General features: G+C 42.2%; 1 protein-coding gene across 3 annotated transcripts in view; it reads left to right on the plus strand.

Annotated features, from left to right (window-relative positions):
- The window catches only part of LOC134634762 (WD repeat-containing protein 37-like), a 22,583-nt gene extending 12,223 nt beyond the window's left edge, over positions 1-10,360 (plus strand). For all 3 annotated transcript variants that reach the window (XM_063484123.1, XM_063484122.1, XM_063484124.1), the window contains 4 exons: positions 397-538; positions 5,355-5,489; positions 7,934-8,048; positions 8,160-10,360. In XM_063484123.1, coding sequence (XP_063340193.1) covers positions 397-538; positions 5,355-5,489; positions 7,934-8,048; positions 8,160-8,291 — 524 coding nt within the window. In that variant the 3' untranslated portion in view covers positions 8,292-10,360. The remainder of the gene's footprint in view (positions 1-396; positions 539-5,354; positions 5,490-7,933; positions 8,049-8,159) is intronic.
- Positions 10,361-12,194: the final 1,834 nt, after the last annotated feature.

The following is a 12,194-nucleotide window of genomic DNA, read 5'->3' on the forward strand; positions in this document are numbered from 1 at the left end:
CCTTCCTCTCCTCCATGCTGATGTTTGATGTTGGGCACAGACATTATAAAATCCATGTAGTTTGTGGAGCCAGCTTGCTTCTTTCAGTGTTTCTCAAACTCTTTTCAAAAGCTGCCAACTTACAACTTTTAAAAGTCATTATTAATACTAAACGATCCAGGTTGAATTTTACTAAAAAGGTCAGAGCAATAGCACCAACAAGCTTTCTTCTTTTCCATGAAATCACATTCAGCCTCATATTTTTCACCTTCTTGTCCATGCTCCACCTACACTGGTTTAATCCAAAGAAGATCTGTAAAAATCACATGCTGTTGTTTTTGTTGTTGTTTTTTATGTTGAGATTACTTAAAAAGGTGTGATTTTATGCAACACAATGTGCTGTGTGTGTGTGTTCAGGCCATGACCAGGAGCTGACTCACTGCTGTACCCACCCAACCCAGCGGCTGGTGGTCACTTCATCCAGAGACACCACCTTCAGACTGTGGGACTTCAGAGACCCATCCATCCATTCTGTCAACGTCTTCCAGGGACACACTGAGTGAGTCTTTCACCCACGCTCCTCCTTCCTGGTTCCCTGACAGATACTTAAATGTGGGTGCAGTCTTTAATTTGCCCACAGGGTGGTGCTGTAGCATCTCACCTCTCCATAAATCCCTCCAACATTTTCTTTTTCCTTTTACATTAATTTACAGACCCTGTTGCTCTAAGCCAAATCCTCCACTTGCCTCTCATTCATTACGGAGCACTTCTCCTCACTTCAACAGTTTGCTTCTCTTTCTCCTCTCTCTGCTCTTCGTACCTCTCGTTCTCCCTCCCTCCCCCGTTCATTTATCTGTCCGTTTCTGCGTTAATCCCCCCACTCTGTGTAATTTGGCACTTCGCTTGCTGTTAACACTCAATTGCAGCCGCTCATTTCAAAACGATGACTGTCAGGCTTGTCTGTGGCTTTCAATGGCAGTGCTCTTTAAAAGGCGCAAGAAGTGTAAGTGTGTGTGTGTGTGTGTGTGTGTGTGCCTACATGCGTGTGCCGGCTGGCTGGCAGCCTTTGATTGCAAGTGGGGGGATTATGGCAGAGCTCATTATGTACGACCCCAACATGTATAATTCCCGCAGATCCCACTCTAATTCTCTCCCATAGACAATTGCTGTAATGAGATTAAGCACCAGTGTTTCACAGTTAACAACAGCCCTCCTCCCCTCCTTTCCTTCCCTCCATCCTTATTTCCTTCACAAATGGCCACTTTCTTTGTGGCGCTGCATTTAAAGCAACAAGTAGACCTTCAGGCAGACGTACTGATTCCCCAAACTTCTGTAGGCTCATTACAGGACTGCAAAAAGCCTAGTCTGTAATAGTATTTCTGCCACTTGACACACTCAGTGTAAATAAGAATGCAGCTGAGCTGTTTTTCAACTTGCTGATTAATAGTTTAGTTTTGTAAATATGTATAAATGAAGGATGATGCCCATCTCAGAAGAACACAACTTTAAAGTCTTCAGATGTCATGTTTTCACTCATGAGGTGTGCATCAGTGAGTTGAAAACCCAACAATACTAATTTAGCTGAGATGTAAACAAGTAACACAATGTACACTTTGCTAAAAATGACTTCAAAGATGAATTAATTGGTTTAGTTTGTTAATTGCTTGCAAATCCATTCTCTGCCTTTCGCTCTGTAATTATTAAATATATTTAGTCCTGTTATTTACTTTATAAAGAACATGGTGACACTGCTGCCAAGTGCCTGTAAACATAATAAGACACAGAATCTGATTAGAGCTCAGTGTTGATATCTTGGTGATTTTGGTCCAACAAATATGCTAAAAACTCCTAAATACTCGCTTTAATGGTTTGGAAGAGTAGTAAGCAGAAGAGGAGTTGAGACAGGCGTACTCTGTTTATCAACTCATGGCTTTTGCTGTATGTTTGGGCGAGCAGGAGAGCATAATGGACAGGACACTGGAAAGAAGCTCATTGACTCTGTGTGTTTTTACAGTTTCCCCACGTTACTACTTGTGAGGTATCCTTGTTTTAACAGTGCCTTAGAGCACTAACAGGTTGCCATTCCTCCTACTAATTTCCCAGGATCTCCAATATGACATAATGGTGTGGCATAAATGGCATAATCTCCCCGTCCCTCCTGTGGAAACATCAGAAAGAGTAGAGTGTGAATAGTTTAATAGGCAGACGAGGTTGAGAGCTAGAGGGGAGACAGCCTCTCGTTTTCACCGTCTTCACTGGCAATTACAGCTAACGCTCCCTGACAGCGAACCTTGGCAGCTAAAAGTGCCGCGCGCCCCCTCTGTCCCGCCACCCCCGCCGTAATTGCAGTGTAATGACAACTGCGCGTGAGCTAACAAAACGACCGAGAGCAAACGAGAAATGACAGCGGACTTGCTCTACAGACGGACTGCCATGTCACGTTTGTCTCTGCTGCCGTCGACAGCTTTCGGTGACATCTGATTGCAGTTTTGGAGAAATGCAACTCTGTACGTATGTGTGCTTGTGTGTGTCTGCATGCAGATGTGACATCCTGTCTCTGGAGGAATACAACAGCACTTACCGGGTTCTCAGCGACTGTCAGATCTGCAGCATGGCAAAATAACAGAGTGCTCTTAAACCTCTTAGTCGTTGCTATCTGAATATTTTCATTAACATTTTAGGCTTATGCTCTCACCCACTCAACAGTGAGTACATGTTAAGGTTCTTTGAGATTTCCATACATTTAAATGCAGTCATTTAGACCAAAGCCTCAGTGCCAGAACAAAAAACTCCAGTCCACTTAACAGTTTTACATAAGAAAAATTAACATGCAGTTTGGTGTCAATATCAACAATACAAAGGAGTCTTACAAACTGTTATAATAAGTCTAGCCAGATCATTTTACACACTGCTTTCATGTGATATTTGCATTTATAATGCACAGAAAAATTTAACGCAGCAACACAAAGACATTCAGAGTGCTGTTAAAAATGTCTTATCATATTTCGGGAAAGTATTTTCATTTGAAGATTGGGCCGAAGCTTCACGTGAAGACTAGCTGTAACTGTCCAAATGGCTTTCTTTGTAGATGCTAAAGCTACAGGTGTGTCCTGGGCTGTGATGTCCCTTAAACGTATCACATGAGGCTTTTATAAAGTTTCTGTTTTGAAAAAGCACAGCCCCAAGAAAACACTCACCGAGTGGCTGTGCATGAGCAGATTGTAGCTTTCTGCCTTCTCGAGATTCACTCTTTCACACACATGAGTGACAGCGAGATAAAACGCTCTATTGTAGGGTCTTTACCTTATAATGTAAAGCACCTTGAAGTGACTGTTGTTGTGATTTGTTGCTGTAGAAATGAAATTGAACTGAATTGAAATGATCTGTTTTCTTTGTGAGAATAAGTTTGAGTTTCAGATCATCACAGTTGGTCAAAAGTTGGAAGTTTTGCATTGTTCTCATTTTCTTCACATCTTATCTGAGTCATGACACCTATTGTTCAGGAGAATACTGCAGCCTGTACTCGCACGCTCAGTGCTGGTGTAAATCCTACCGAACCGTGGCAGCGTCAGTATTTGTGTGCATGAACGACCATCTCTCGCTTCTTCTCCAGCACCCAAAGTCTCACAAAGAATCTCGACCTTGGCTGTCAGAGACACTGCAAAGCATTAAGTACTACTGAACATTCCCCTCCTTCCTCACACCCATTCTAAAAACCCTTTAACCTTAATCAACCTTTTAATCAATTATCTCGTCTGATTACACTCCCCTCACACCTCCCACCTAACACACCTCCTATCTTTCCTCTTCGCTATCTCTCCCTGCTCTTTGTGTATTCCCAGGTGGGCTGTACCCTGCAATGTCAGAAGGTGCCTGTAACGATAGAGCAGTTTCTTTGAGCCGCAGCCTCCCTAATAGCACAAAGTTTAGTCCGCTAATTAGCCCTTAATGCCATGTCGATTTAAATTAAGCAGGAAGCCAGTTTTAGCTAAAAAGATGGGATGTAGAAGCCAAGATAGTGCAGTGTGTGTAAAGGCAACACTAACGTTAATAAAGATCGAGAAAGCCTATTCAGGCTTTTGGTTTTACTTGCCTCCATGTATGAGTAGGAACAAAAGAGAACGCAACTGATGTATCGTCATTTTAAATATATATAGACCTTAGTCCTAACGTGGGGAAAGAGGAGTCATGCCTGGCTGAATATAGGGTGGCGGAGGAAGGGATGGGTGTATGCACCACTTCCTCCAGTGTGCCCAACATCCTTGTCAACAGGATCAGCTAAATAAAGTACTGCCTGAATTTGAGCACACATTTGTTTTTGTTAACAATATGACAAAAGAACATTTAAGTTTCTGAACACATGGAGATTTCCACTATAAAGTTAACACTGGTATCAAATGTTAGCGAGTTATCGCGGATCTATATATATACTGTATTGGTGTGGCTCTGTTGTATTGGCTCTGAGACTAATAAAAAACCATAACAATAAAACACTTGTGTATAGTTTAGGGGTGCCCAAGCATACATCGAAAGTGCTGCAAGTCATGGGGTACTTGAGGTTACCTCAAAAGGCTCTGAGAGGACATGGTAAACAGACTGGTTCTTATATAGTGCTTGTGTCCTCTACTTGAGTACTCAAAGAGCTTTATACATTCATACAAGCACTTTGCTCTACATTTCTAAGTGCTTTCTGTCTAATGTTCACGCTCTGATGAATGCATCAGGAGCAACCATGTATTACACTTGTATGTATTATGTTATATGTATAATGTTCCCAAACTTCGGAGCATGTGGTTCATCATATTTAATCGTAAACTGAAAGAAAGAAAACGTGACTAAAAGCCAATGCATCGAGAGGAAATCATCGTTCACAGCATCCTGATGGCTCAAACACGTTTGGTGGTGTGAATGCTTTCAAGTCATTATTTAGCTCTTCACTTTGTCCCGACTGCCGCATCTCTGTGACGTCCTCTGTGCACGAGTGAGATCCTGCCAACTTCAAGTGGCAAAATGACACTTTAAGGTTTTAACAATGCAGAGTCGCATTATAAATGAAGAAGCACACAGTGTCAGCTTTACAGTGTTGTACCTGACACACCCTCTGTGGCTCCAAGTGTCTTTGCATATCACCGTGACGCATGTGTGCGGATCGTGTCATCTTTTATGTATTAACAATAATAGCACTGCACTGTGGGAGGGGGTGACTAATAACTTGTCACTCAGAAAACTTGATTCGTTCCGTGACTGGTAGAGATGTGTAACTATGATCTCTGAAATAGAAAACTATACAGCAGCTCATTACCACCTCTGTTTGCTGCTTAAATGTTTTCGTGCGTAACAAGCGTGTAACGCTGTTGTGTGTGTTTGTCTTGCAGCACGGTGACGTCTGCGGTGTTCACAGTGGGTGACAATGTGGTTTCAGGAAGTGATGACCGTACTGTCAAGGTGTGGGATCTGAAGAACATGAGGTCGCCTATAGCAACCATCCGCACTGACTCAGCTGTGAACAGGTAGGTGAAAGGAGGAGAGAAACTGTAGCACTCGGTGCTGCACGTTACTATGGTGTTAAATTGATATGTTGGCTGGTTGAGCACTCTGTCAGTGGTTGTCAACACTATAAATTAATTTAAAGTCATAGATTGCTTTGAGGTTTATTTATTCAATTATAAAGTATAAATTGAATGAAAATTTTACAAGTAATTAAATTAGGCTGATGTAGTTAAAGTCAGCATTTTGGGCATCAAATTTGTTTTGTGTATTATACTTTATGCTTAACAAATGTATTAGAAAACCACCCGATGTACGGTTTATGCAACCGCTGCTCTAATTTAGAAGTGATGGTAACTACCAATACTGGTAATTACCAGTATGCGCAAGCTCTTTAGTCTAAATGATATTTTTAATGCTAAAATGTAATTACTGTTGTTATCCATGAAATTTAAAATTCACTGGGGGGGGGTTTAAAGCTGAAAAAAATAATAAAAAATAGCACACTGTTATTTTTGATTAAATGTCAAATTACAGTTATTCACTTGCATTCCTGAATAGAAAAATTAGTTTTAGTTATTGAATGTTCTTAAATGAGGTCATAGATGCAAGTGATGGAAATTAGTTTGATTCAAAGGGTGGCTGGGCTCTCCCTTACAGATGGGTTGAGGAGCTCGGTCATTTGAGAAGGACTTAGAGCAGAGGTGCTGCTCCTCCACATCGAATAGCGCCAGTTGAGGTGGTTTAAGCAGGATGGTTCCTAAATGCAACCTTGGCACATTGTTTCGGGCATGTCCTGCTGGTAGGAGACCTCTGGTCTGAGCTGGAAGAGATGGCCAGGGTGAGGGAATTCTGAACTTCTCTGCTTAGACTGCTGCCCCCGTGACCTGAACCTGGATAAGCAGCAGAATGGATAGATGGATGAATGTTACACTTAATCAATTTTGGACTTCTCAGAGGAGTCCAGTGTTATGTTTATATTGTTGGATTGTCATTTATGCTTAGAAATATATACTCATATATGCTTAGAGTTATATAATTGATTGCATATTGATTGGATGTCTGATCCTTAGCAGTCTGCAAAGACTCTGTGTGCCTTCCAGAGGGTTCTGGCATACACACACATCCTAAGGTCATGAGAGAGGTCGTACCTTCTCTTACTGATTTATGGTATAGAAGGACACCTACTCTGTATCTGTTTTAGTATAAGAGCCCTTTGTTTAGGTGGACCGCTGGACTCCTGGTACCAGCAGGTCTGGGGAGTCTTCACAGGGTCACATCTTGACCCCACACACTCACGCATGCCTATACGTACACACAGACAAGGTACTCTTTGGTCACATGCATGCCTGTGTAAGATGTCATATGTCAATGAACCTATGCATATTCATGTAACCACAATAAAGAGCAGTGCTACGGGGAGCTAACTGAGAGTGACTGGGGTTCGAGCGGAACGAACGGCGCTTGTCACGGTTCTCTCCCTCGTGCACGAGATTACCCAAAGAGTTCAGCCTGGTGTCTAATGCTTTTGCTGTTGAAGTAGAATTGTCTTGGCGTTCCAGCAGTGGGTTTATGCTAGATGAACCTATGCATGCCGGCTTAAATTTGGGTTTAAATTCACTTTGTCATTTGTATAATAAATAAGAGTAGAATTTTTAGTTTGAAACCGATTTTTTAAAAAAATACTTGTGTTTTCTATTAGTGACTGGGGATCTAAAACGGTGTTTCCCAACCTTTTGGAGCCACGGCACATATTTCACATTAGAAAAATCACACCGCACACCACCAAACAAAAATGCCACAAAAAGCATATTGATCATTTTTCCCCACGCACCAGATATAGTGGAATTGGCTCAGTTTGTCCCCAGTCTACCTTTTTTTGCTTTCTTCTGACCACTACTCATGCTTTTCTCCAGGACCCAGGTCAGACTGACTACTTTTTCTTTTCAAATAACTATCTATTGCTACTATTATGTAATTTTTTGCTTCATCTTCTTCTGTTTTACTGGCAGTTGGCATCCCATTTAATTAGAGCAGGTAGTTGTAGTGCCCTCTAGTGGAAGAGAATGTAATTGTTCTGCATGTTACTCACGCCAATGGCTTAGAGTGCACACCTATGTGCTGCAGGACAGTGGTGGGGAAACACTGGTCTAATAAACTTGTTAACCATTGTATGTACTGTTAAGGCAGTTAGATGTTCGTATTAACATGGCTAGTGTTCCTCATCTTCATCTTCCTTTAAAGTGCACCACACCACCATTTACCAGACAAGATTGTAAGTGGTTTATGTCATCGTTGTGCTGTTTATGCAAACAGAAAGTGAAAATGTGCTTCAGACGTGGCTAGATTTAAATTCTATTCTTTCAGTAAATCACTGTCATAGAGTCGGTCCAGTCAATCAGGAGAACTCGGGTCAGCAGATAAACTATGGCTCCAGTTTAAAGTGCGACTACATCTGATCTTTCAGGATCAGCGTCTCTGCCAACCAGAAGATCATTGCTCTGCCACACGACAATCGACAAGTACGCCTGTTTGACATGAGCGGGGTGAGGCTGGCCAGACTTCCACGCAGCAACAGAATGGTAAGAGCAGAATAACCTGGACGGGAACGCGGTTGTTAGCTCGGCATCGGTTACCATAAACTAAAACCTCTGTGTGTGTGTGTGTGTGTGTGTGTGTGCGCGCGCATGCAGGGTCACAGGCGAATGGTGTGCTGCACGGCATGGAATGAAGAAAACCAGTCGTGCAACCTGTTCACGTGCGGCTTCGACCGGCAGGCTATCGGCTGGAACATCAACATTCCCGCCCTGCTGCAGGAGAAGTGATCAGAGTCCCTCCGTGTACAGACGGCGCAGCACACGTCTGCACTGTAACCCGTGGCCTCGCACACGCGTGTTTCCTCTGTCGAGCAGTTTGGTTGTCGTGTGCTTCACAGCTTCCCAGCAGTGAGCTACAAGTTCAGACAATAATTGCTCCTCAATTACTCTCACATAAAAGCCTTTTCAGGTCATCTGAACACGCGTGTACGAGGCCACACAGCCGACCTTCTGCGTCTGACCCTTCACTTATTTAGCATGGATCGTGAATTGTGACAAGGCTCGGCCGATCTATCCGCCCCCAGCCTCCTCTATATATTTCTGACCCGTCTGCCGCGTGGCTGCCGATCACGTCACTGTTGTTTAGTTACTGCTGAATGGTCACTCTTGCATGTAGATAAACTCAGTTTGCAAATGTTACTTGTAAAGTCACAAGAGAATAGAACCGTTTGTAGAATACGATGTGTAAATAATATATTGTGGCCTGTTTAAAGTGACCTGTGTCGCAGGTTGTTGTTAGCTAATGTGTCTTACAGTTTGGCAGAGACAGTTCTGTGATTCTTTTATTTTATTTTATCCTTTTGGTCAAATATTTGGAAGATTTCTTATCGCAGAAACATATCACAAATCTCCGCCATATCACCTGTGCAGCGAGCGGGCTGCCGGGCCAGTCGGTGAGCGCTTCAAACGGCGTCTGAGGCGTTGTGGGAAACCTTTGACAGATTGAGATTCGCTCCCTCGCCTGTTACCTTTGATGCTTTCAGTTTCACAGCCAGCCTCCATATTTCCAGTATAGTTGAAACTGTAACTCTGCCTTGTTCCGTGTTTACAGTGGATTTTTATTTTTTTTAAACATGTTGCTTTTTTCTGCCTTTTCTGTAAGGATGTAAAGTGTCAAGAGCATAGCAATAATGACTCTCTGTGAACAGGAATGTGTTGTGCATTATCAATCCAGTATTCCCTACGTGCTGCTGGTCTGTGTGTCCATAAGCTCAGTATAGACTCGTCCTCTTTAGCTTGCTGCCAGCTCCTGAGCCCTGCGTTGCTGTACTGTGTGATCCTTAAGTGAACTTGTCAGGTCATTTCTGTGCTTCAGTAGCGCTCCTGTCAACATGCTCTCGCAGTTTGTGTTGAGCCCTCAGTCTTCTATAACTTCCTGCATCTTTGTCGCTGACGGCGCTTTTACTCTCTGCAAGGAGCGCTCTTTATCCAAAAACAGAAGCAATAACCCAGCTTGACTTGATGTTTCTGGTGCTCGGAGTGAAGCCCGGGTCTTTCTTTTTTGTTTTCTTCCATTTTGAAATCAGTGACTATAACTTGAAATACACACTGAATCTCAGTTTGAGTTCTGACCTGTCTAGAAATAGGCTTAACTGGATTCCAGGAAGCTTCAATTGTTACACTTGTGCAATATTTTAAACATGAAGTCATGCTGTAGTTTCTCACACGTTTAATCGACTTCAGTGCTGTAAAACCCATACAAATGACTTTGTGTACCTGTGTGACTGCTGTAGCTGTAGCTCAGTGTATAAAGGTGACTTACTGAAAAATCTGGCTTCAGACTTCACTGCTGTTTCTACCCACAACACAAACGGGATGCATTTTGAAGTAGCATGAATCTGAAAGTGTAATAATCTTATTGAAATGCCTTACATTGCATTGAGGAGAAAAAACCCGGTGCATGGGCCTTATCCATCCAAGCATCAGTGCACTTTTCCAAATGCTTGTTAAAGAACTAATTGTGTTCCCGAGCGCAGCAAAGATAGGATTTTTATTCCTGTTTCATTCAGGGAACTCAATTTGGCGCCCACCGGTATCAATGTCATTTTAATCTGCAGGTAGAACGGCACGGCCCGATTCGTGCCCCGCTTATGAATTTCAACCTGGAGGAAATATGATTTTGGATTGATACATTAAATTATTGTGTGCCAGGCTATAGGGGTAAAAAAAAAAAAAGAGAGTGGATGGGCTTCGCTTCACTGTAGCGAATCATATTCACCTCAAACTTCATTATGTGATCTACTTTGCATACTTTATTGTGACGGGTACGTGCTCTCTTGACACTTTCCAATAAAACGTGTGATTTCCTTTTTCCAGTCTCACATCTTTTTCATCCTATTCAAACACAAGTCCCTTGTTCACTTATGTTCACTTCAGATGTGTTTTTGAAAGGCGCACTTTACTCATCAGGTGGCTTCGGAAAAAAATGTAAAAATGGTGTTGATGAGAACAGATTTAAGAGGTGTGTGGATTTAATGAGACTTTTAATTTGCTTGTTAACTCGTTCTTAAAGGAAGCCATGTGGCAGCCACAGCGATGCACATAGCAGGCATGCAGCTACTTTATTTCTTAGTGTTCAACAACTTCTATTTCTCTTTTTCGTTAATGTCCAAGAACATAAAAAGGATCCGTCTGCTTCTTTTGCTTCCCCAGGTCAACAAGGGGCTTGGCTTAGGATGCCCAGACACCACCTCCTTAACTATATAAAGAAAGAACCAATCAGGAGGCTACTGGAAATCAGAAAATGTTATCAGTGATAACACCAAAGCAAAAAAGCAGCAAATAAAGTACAACATTCACCTTAACAAAGTAAATAATATTGGAAACCTGGAAAAGAGCATTTTTATGCTTGTGGGTCCCTCATCTTGAAATCAGTGATTTTCCGATTTGATCCCTGAAATAAAGTCTGTGGATAACACAAACTAAAAATTTTCATATGAAGCTTTCATGTTTTTGCAGAAATTAAAGGTTGGGAATACTGAGGTCGTGGGGCTGTGGTTTAGTAAGTCTGCGCAATAACACGTACACTTGAAAAAAATAAAAGTGGCATCATTTTGTGAAGATTGTTTTTCTGAACTAAACAGGCAAGTGTGAAAAACTGGTTTCCCACCTAGCTCACAGACATTCATATCTGCAGTAGACTAAACTACTATGAGACACAGTTAGCTTAAAACTCTGCCACACCTCTGATCATACACTTATTATGGTCTAGTGTTCAACTTGAAGAAATTAAGTTTGCACGGTTTCCATTGCTCACAAGTTCAGTTTCCTCTGTAATATTTGTTTCTTCATAAACAGTTCATCATGAAATCAGGGATTCTGTTTTTTCCCCAGATTTAACAAGTTCACATGTTCCTGCTAATCTTGAGCCACTTGTCCCTACTTAGTTTTGACATATTGTAACCATCTGTCAGAAACTGAGAACAACTTCTTTGTCCCAGTGCATTTTTAATATTTACCTTATACTTGAATATAATAAGGATTTATTACACTCTATTTCCATATTAAACAAAATCTTTTTTTTTAAATCTGAAACTGTTGTAGACCATACCCCGCTGGTGTAACCCTACATGATGACACAATATCATGTGTTCTGGTTCCTAGATTTCATTGAGAAGCAGCATGAAACGGAGTCAGAATACGCTGTGGAGCTTCACCTCTCCGTCCTCGTCCATTAGATTAGAGCTGGCTGGCTGTGACCAGCCGCTGGAGCAAATTGTCAATTACGATGTATATTGTTGAGCACACAGCCGACTCCGTGGCCTTAGGGGAAGAGGTGGAAGCTACTGAGGAGACATACCTTAAACTCCCTGCGCCTCCCCCCTCTTCGTCCTCACTCGATTCTTCCTCCAGGCTAATTTTTGGTGGCTGGTCTGTGTGACACCTGCCACTGAGCTTAACAGAGATTAACCATTTCCCCATGGATTTCCCCTGGGAGATGCAGGAGAAGGGAGGCCTCTTTAATAATAGTCTGGATGCTCTGAGCCTCAGAATATGATGGCACAAAAAGGTGGCCATGAGAAAATGGGAACAGGCCAATATCAGTGCTCAGTATAGACCAAATATTCTCCTTCTACCGGGTCAAACGTTCTCTTTCACCCTGCAATCAAACTGACAGTAAATGTGACGAGA

This window comes from Pelmatolapia mariae, linkage group LG9 (genome assembly GCF_036321145.2).
Source record: "Pelmatolapia mariae isolate MD_Pm_ZW linkage group LG9, Pm_UMD_F_2, whole genome shotgun sequence".
NCBI lineage: Eukaryota > Metazoa > Chordata > Actinopteri > Cichliformes > Cichlidae > Pelmatolapia > Pelmatolapia mariae.